Source organism: Chaetura pelagica, unplaced genomic scaffold (assembly GCF_000747805.2).
Source record: "Chaetura pelagica isolate M959 unplaced genomic scaffold, ChaPel_1.0 scaffold741, whole genome shotgun sequence".
Lineage (NCBI taxonomy): Eukaryota > Metazoa > Chordata > Aves > Apodiformes > Apodidae > Chaetura > Chaetura pelagica.
This window is the reverse complement of record NW_009954634.1, coordinates 182451-189673: the sequence shown is the minus strand read 5'-3', so window position 1 is coordinate 189673 and position 7223 is coordinate 182451. Positions and strand designations below refer to the sequence as shown.

The window sequence follows — 7223 nt, the reverse complement described above, 5'->3', positions numbered from 1 at the left end:
GTGCCAGCCCCAGGACACACACGTGTCAGTCCCAGGACACACACGTGTCAGTCCCAGGACACACACGTGTCAGTCCCAGGACACACAGACCCACTGCCCCGCGCTCCCTGACGAAGGATTTGGCAGAGTCAGAGCCAGGACAGCTTGTCTGGAAAGGCTGGAGGAGAAGGCTCAGGGATTTTTTTCCTTCTTCTTGGGCACTGATTGGTTCAAGTTTGTATCACAGTGAAGTCTGAGAAGTGGGGAAGAAACTCAAACCACCTTCCCTGATAGACAAAGCCTGGTTCTCCTGCCTGACTCAGGCCACTCCTAACCAGGCACTTCCCACCGTCGCTGCCCACGGAAGCTCCATCACTCAGCAGGGACCTCTGGACCTTCTCCCTCCAACCAGCAGCAGGCAGGAGGAATCCAGGGGGCCAAACCAGCCCCATCCCACCGGGCTCAGCCCTGGAGCCCATCCTCAAACACAGGTAAACATAAAAGAGAAACTAAGAGGCACTAATAACACAGGGAGGGGGGAGGCTCAGGCTGGTGACCTCACGCCTGGCTCCGGATGGCTCCGTCCAGCTGGGGAAAAGCCAAAGCCCTGGGTCAGATCTCCTGCAGGGAGTGGCTGGGATCACTGCGTTCCCGTTTCACCAGAGGTTCCCCCACGCTCCTGGAGACTGTGTCCACCTCACTGCCCAGGTCACTCATGTCATCTGCAAAGGACAGGGCTCAGCATGTAACGGGGCCGCGAGGAACGAGCGCCGGGACGAGGGGAAACGGCCTCAGGTTGTGCCAGGGGAGGTTTGGGTTGGGTCTTGGGAACAATTTCTGCACAGGAAGGGTTGCCAAGCACTGGCCCAAGGCTGCCCAGGGAAGTGGTGGAGTCACCATCCCTGGACAGGTTTAAAAGTCACGTAGATGTGGTGCTGAGGGACATGGGTTAGCAGTGGATTTGGCAGAGGTGGGTTAATGGTTGGACTTGATGAGCTCAGACATATTTTCCAACAGAAATGACTCTATGAGAGTGGGGACTGGAGGGGAAGAGGTTCTTCTTCCCAACAGAGCAGGGTCAGCATGAGGTTCCCCCCTCCCACAGTGATTCAACCCCGACCCAGTGGGTCTTCCCTGGGAGAAGAAGAGGTACCTTTGTCCAGCAGGGTGGGGGACAGGGATGCCAGGTCACCAAACTGAAAGAAAAAGGAGTTACAAGGTAAGTGAGGCTTCTGGAGACCTGGAGGCACCAGCCCTGCAAGTTGGCATCTGTGTCCAAGCAATTCCAACGAGCAGCTCCCAGGAGAAACCACAAGCATCAGCAGTGCTAGTGGGGAGGAGCAGCAAGCAAACCCAGCCCTGTGTTTTGGGGAAAAGTCTGACATGAAACCTGTGCAAAGACCACACAAACACCCCAGTCCAGGGCAGGACTGAGCTCTGGGAGAGAGGGAAACATTTTTCCATCTCCCAGGACCAGGTGGTGGACAAAGTGCTGTCCCAGCCCAAAGGATGGTGCCTTTTCTCTGCAGCTGTTGGGCAGATGTTCAGACACCTGAACTCTGCACCTCTCCTGGGACTCCCCCATCCCTCCACCTCTGTGCAACTCTCTCCAAAACCTTGGTGTCCATGTCAGGAAAGAGCTTTGGCTTGGAAGGCCACGGTGTAACCAGGGAGCTGGGGCTCCACTGAGCTCTGGAGATGTGTTGTCTCCCTCTGGGACAAGGTGTGAAACACTTCATGACTGTGACAATCAGGCTGAAAAGTTGGGCAGGAGAAGCAGCTGAGTTATAAAGTTAGAAGCAGGAATTATAAATGGAATTATAAATTTAGCTGGGAAGAAGCAGCCTCCTCCTGGAGAACAGAAACATTGCAAGGGTTTCAAGAAGCTCCTCCCAGCTTCTTGAACTTCCCAAGGTAGGTTTTGCTGGAAGCCACTTTCTCTTCCTTTTCAGATGAATGAAGACAAGAGGTTTTTGCAGGGAATAGTGGGAATTCACAGAGCTGCTGACCTGGGGCAACAGGATGGATGGACTTGTCTCTCTGCCCTACATGAGCTCCAGGGAAGGAAGAAAACAGGAGCTTCAAGGAGCAAAGAAGATCAGTTTTAATGCAAGATCAGTTTCTATGTTGCTGTGACAGGTGGGGCCTTTGAAATCATTTCAGAGTGGAAAACTGAAGTGGCTTCAGGGGGGCAGGACAGGACCTGCAAACCAGGCCCCAGGTTAATGTCTGATTGGTTTAAAAAAAAACCCTAATTCCCTCAACATCACCAACCCATCATTTCTCTTCTTCAAGTCAAAACCAGAGAGAGGTGAGCTGTCCATGCAGCTCTGGAGCTTGCAGGGGCCTGAAGCTCAGTGAAAGGTACCACTGAAAGTGCAGGGAAAGTAACTTTTGGATCTTTTTTTCTGCTTGGTTTAGTTATTATGTTCAATGGGACTTGGCTCTGAGGGGAACCCCAAAGCCAGGGCTGGTGCCCCCAGGTTATGGAGAACTCAAGGAGCTCAGAAACCTCAGTAGATCCTTCCACAAAGATGATGATAAAACCGCGTTGAGGACACGACCTGCTTTTGTGACCCACTCTTTGAAGTGCTGCTGAGTTTGGGTTTGTTTCCAGGGCAGGGGGAACTCTCACCTCTCCCATGACAGCAATGGGGGTCTCCCCTGTGGCCTGGGCCACACGATGCTCCACCAGGTAGAACATGTACTCGTCGTAGAGCAGGCGGATCAGGTGGAAGGAGCCAAAGCTGGCGGCGCTGCGCAGGGTCAGGTCCCGGATCACCATGGAGCTGGGAAAAGGGCAGGGAACAGAACCCTTGGCAAGTGTTTTCCACTTCCATGGTGGCTGGAGTGAATTATTCCCCCTGTGGGTGCTGTGAGATACAGGGTTCTGTCTCTACCTCTAAGCTAAGAGTAGCAAAGCCCTTCCAAGAAGTTAGTGGATGGATCCTGCCCCCATCCTGAAAGGGTCCAGGTGCCAGAAGATTCCCTGCTGTGCCAGGGCAGAGCAACAGTGACCAGAGCTACATGGAGTGAAGAAGGTGGCTTTTCATAAAATCATGGAATGGTTTGGGTTGGAAGGGCCTTCAAGATCATCCAGTCCCAACTGCCATGGGCAGGGACACCTCCCACCAGCCCAGGCTGCTCCAAGCCCCATCCAACCTGCCCTTCAACACTGCCAGGGATGGGGCAGCCACAGCTTCTCTGGGTGACCTGGGCCAGGCTCTCACCACCCTCACACTCCACAATTTCCTCCTCATGTCCTCTAAATACCCTCTAAATCCAGATCTAAAGGAGGACCTCTCTACATGCCTTAAACCTGATGCAGAAACACATCCAAAATGAGAAAGCAAACGTACCTGTAGAAAGACCATTTCAAGAGGAACTGCCTGGCTGCCCTGGGGAAGCTGGGACTGCCCTCATGATGCTTCAGGACTTGAGTAACAACATTATCCAGCCAACTTGCCCACTGGTCCAGAGAACTCTGCTGCTGTAGAGTGAGCTTGAAATCCTGCTCCAGCTTCTGGACCATCCCTTCCTCACACTGGCAGACCCACGAGGCTTGTTCCTGCTCAGGAAGAAGGGTTGATGGTTACTCCAGTAAAGCCTGCATGGTTTTTGCATCTCAGTCTAGGAATTCAACTTCATTTCTAGTAGACAAGGACTCCACACCAGCTTTGAACCATGGCTCTTCTACTCTGCCCAGACCACAGCACAATATTATTATTAAAAACTGTATTATTGTTGGTAGCCCTGCTGCCCACAGCAGCTCCTTTGTGCCTTCTCCACTGTTCCCAGTGAGATGGGAGGCTTGTCTGGAAAAGTAAAATGAAGACCATTAAATTGTTCATTTAATTGCTTTTTAGTATTGGAAATGAGATAATAGAACCATAGAATGGTTTGGAAAAGACCTTAATGATCATCTTGTTCCAACCCCCTGCATGGGCAGGGACACCTCCCACCAGCCCAGGCTGCTCCAAGCCCCATCCAACCTGCCCTTCAACACTGCCAGGGATGGGGCAGCCACAGCTTCCCTGGGCAACCTGGGCCAGGCTCTCACCACCCTCACACTCCACAATTCCCTCCTCATGTCTCACCTCAATCTCCCTCTGCCACTTTCCATCCATCCCCCCTTGTCCTCTCCCTCCCTGCCCTTGTCCCAAGTCCCTCCCCAGCTTTCCTGGAGCCCCTTCAGGCCCTGGAAGCTGCTCTAAGGTCTACCTGGAGCCTTCTCTTCTCCAGACTGAACCCCCCAGCTCTCCCAGCCTGTCTTCATAGGATGCTCCTGAGAACATCAGAGCTGGTTACCAGCAGACATCCTCCCCACAGACCCCACCTCCAGCCAACAGGAGGTAGGAAAGGGCACCAGGAGTTACCTGCACGTTGGCAAAGTCGACCCGGTTGAGGTCGCTGAGCATCTGGTTGATCTGGGAAGTGTTTTGCAGCACAGCCCGGGCAGCCTGAGCCAGGTGGTTCAGGGATGTGTATCTCCTCAGGGTCTGGGCAAAGGCACTCACCACCCCCACCTGCAACAGAGACCATGGGGCTCAGGGCCAGCACCTCCTGCTGCCCAGCCCCAGCACACAGCACACTGGGCTGGCTGAGCTGCACACACCAGCTGCAGCACCAGCAGCTCCACTGCATCTTGCAAAACAGCCTCTGCATTTCTTTGCTTGAAATTCAAGGCTTTCACACTCAGAATCACGGAGTTGTTCTGGTTGGAAAAGATCTTTCAGATCATCCAGTCCAACCATTAACCCAGCTCTACCCAGTCAGTGCTGACCCGTGTCCCTCAGCACCACATCTACAGGGCTTGGAAACACCTCCAGGGCTGGGGATTCCACCCCCTCCCTGGGCAGCCTGGGCCAGGGTTTGAGACCCTTCCAGGGATGAAGTTTCTCCTAATATCCAATCTAAACCTCCTCTGGGCACCTTGGGGCTATTTCCTCTGGTCCCATCCCTTGTTCCTGGGGAGCAGAGCCCGACCCCCCTGGCTCCAACCTCCTCTCAGCAGCTGCAGAGCCAGCAGGTCTCCCCTCAGCTCCTTGTCTCCAGGCTGAACCCCCAGCTCCCTCAGCTGCTCCTGCTCACACTTGTGCTCCAGCCCCTTCCCCAGCCCCACTGCCCTTCCCTGGACACTCTCCAGCCCCTCCATGTCCTTCTGGCAGGGGGGGGCCCAGCAGAGCAGCAAGGTGAGGACAGGCTGCCAGAATCCATGGCTTTAGGAGAGGGTGAGAAGCTTTATGTTCAACCTCTGCAATACCACTCAGCCCAGGAGGTGTCCTGCACTTCCCACCAGGAAAGATTGATCCCAGTGCAGAGATTTTCTCCCAGAAAGCTTCATCTCCCATTTCAGGACATGGAAATGGCTCAATGGGCAGAAACTGCCCTACCTGTCCTCCCTCTCCTTGCTGATTTTGGTTCATAATTATTCATTTACACACTTGTTAGTCTGGACTAAAAGTGGCCAAACCCTCCCAGCAATTTCCGATCTCTGTGGAAAAGCTCCCCACACAAAAACACAGAGCCCAGGGGACACCCCCTGCCCTGCATCCTGCTCCCCCTGCTTACCTTGGTCTGGACAATTTGGGGGGGAAATTCACTCATGGCATTCATCAGCCACCCTTCCAAACTCTTGGCAAAGTTCCGGATGGCCTGGGTCAGGGTGCCTGCAAGGAAGGCTGCAGAGTTAGAAAGGCTGCTCCAGCTCAGCCTAGGATACCCTGACCAGCCCAGGACACCCGGCCCAGCTCAGTTCAGGATACCCTGCCCATCCTGGGACAGCCTGCCCATCCTGGGACACCCTGCTCAGCCCAGGACACCCTGCCCAGCCCATCCTGGGACACCCTGCTCAGCCCAGGACACCCTGCCCAGCCCAGGACACCCTGCTCAGCCCAGGACACCCTGCCCAGCCCATCCTGGGACACCCTGACCAGCCCAGGACACCCTGCCCAGCCCGGGACACCCTGACCAGCCCAGGACACCCTGACCAGCTCAGCCCAGGACACCCCGACCAGCCCAGGGACACCCTGACCAGCCCAGGACACCCTGACCAGCTCAGCTCTGGGAGCACAACCTGAGCTGCTCTGCTGTCCTGGCACCAAGGAAATGGGTCCTGAGATTCACACACCTGTTCTTACTCTCTCAAACTTCTCTTATTCATTTTACTTTTCTCATTCTCATTTGTACTCTTATTCTTTCATTTTGTTTTTCTTCTATTATTTTTGGTTTTCTTTTTCTCTTATTCTTTCTTATTATTACTTTATTTTTCTCATTCTCATATTCACTCTTATTCTTTCTTTGTTTTTCTTCTATTCTTATTCTTATTTCTTATTTTATTTTTCTCATTCTCATTCTTATTCTCATTCTTTCTTTTTCTTCTTTTCTTATTATTTCATTTTTCTCATTCTCATTTTTACTCTTATTATTTCTTTTTCTTTTATTATTTTTCTTCTTTCTATTCTTTTTTTTTCTTCTTCCATTGTTATTGTCATTGTTATTGTTTCTTATTTTAATTTTCTGTTCTCACTCTTATTCTTACTTTTATTCTTTCTTTTTTTTTAATTCTTATTATTTTATTTTTCTCATTCTTACTATTATTACTCTTGTTCTTTCTTCTTATTTTTTACTATTTTCCTTTTCTTTTTCCCTTTCCCTTTCCCTTTTCATCTTTCTTATTATTACTTAATTTTTCTCATTCTCATATTTACTCTTATTCTTTCTTTGTTTTTCTTCTATTCTTATTCTTATTTTACTTTTCTCATTCTCATTCTTATTCTCACTCTTATTCTTTCTTCTTTTCTTATTGTTATTATTTTATTCTTCTCATTCTCATTTTTACTCCTATTCTTTCTTTTTCTTTTATTATTTTGCTTTTTTCTATTATTTTTTTTTCTTCTTCCATTGTTATTGTTATTGTCATTATTATTCTTATTCTTTCTTATTTTAATTTTCTTATTCTCACTCTTATTCTTACTTTTATTCTTTCTTTTTTTTCTTATTCTTACTATTTTATTTTTCTCATTCTTATTATTATTACTCTTGTTCTTTCTTATTTTTTACTGTTTTCCTTTTCCTTTTTCCTTTTCTTTTTCCCTTTCCCTTTTCCCTTTTTCTTTCCCCTTTCCCTTTCCCTTTTCATTTTTTCCCTTTTCTTTTCTTTTCTTTTCTTTTCTTTTCTTTTCTTTTCTTTTCTTTTCTTTTCTTTTCTTTTCTTTTCTTTTCTTTTCTTTTCTTTTCTTTTC

General features: G+C 49.8%; 1 protein-coding gene across 1 annotated transcript in view; it reads right to left on the bottom strand.

Annotated features, from left to right (window-relative positions):
* Positions 1 to 543: 543 nt before the first annotated feature.
* Positions 544 to 7223, bottom strand: part of RFX2 (regulatory factor X, 2 (influences HLA class II expression)) — a 26977-nt gene continuing 20297 nt past the window's right edge. Inside the window, 6 exon segments of the mRNA XM_010005574.1 lie at positions 544 to 701; positions 1133 to 1175; positions 2615 to 2768; positions 3339 to 3547; positions 4356 to 4505; positions 5551 to 5648. Coding sequence (XP_010003876.1) covers positions 592 to 701; positions 1133 to 1175; positions 2615 to 2768; positions 3339 to 3547; positions 4356 to 4505; positions 5551 to 5648 — 764 coding nt within the window. The 3' untranslated portion in view covers positions 544 to 591.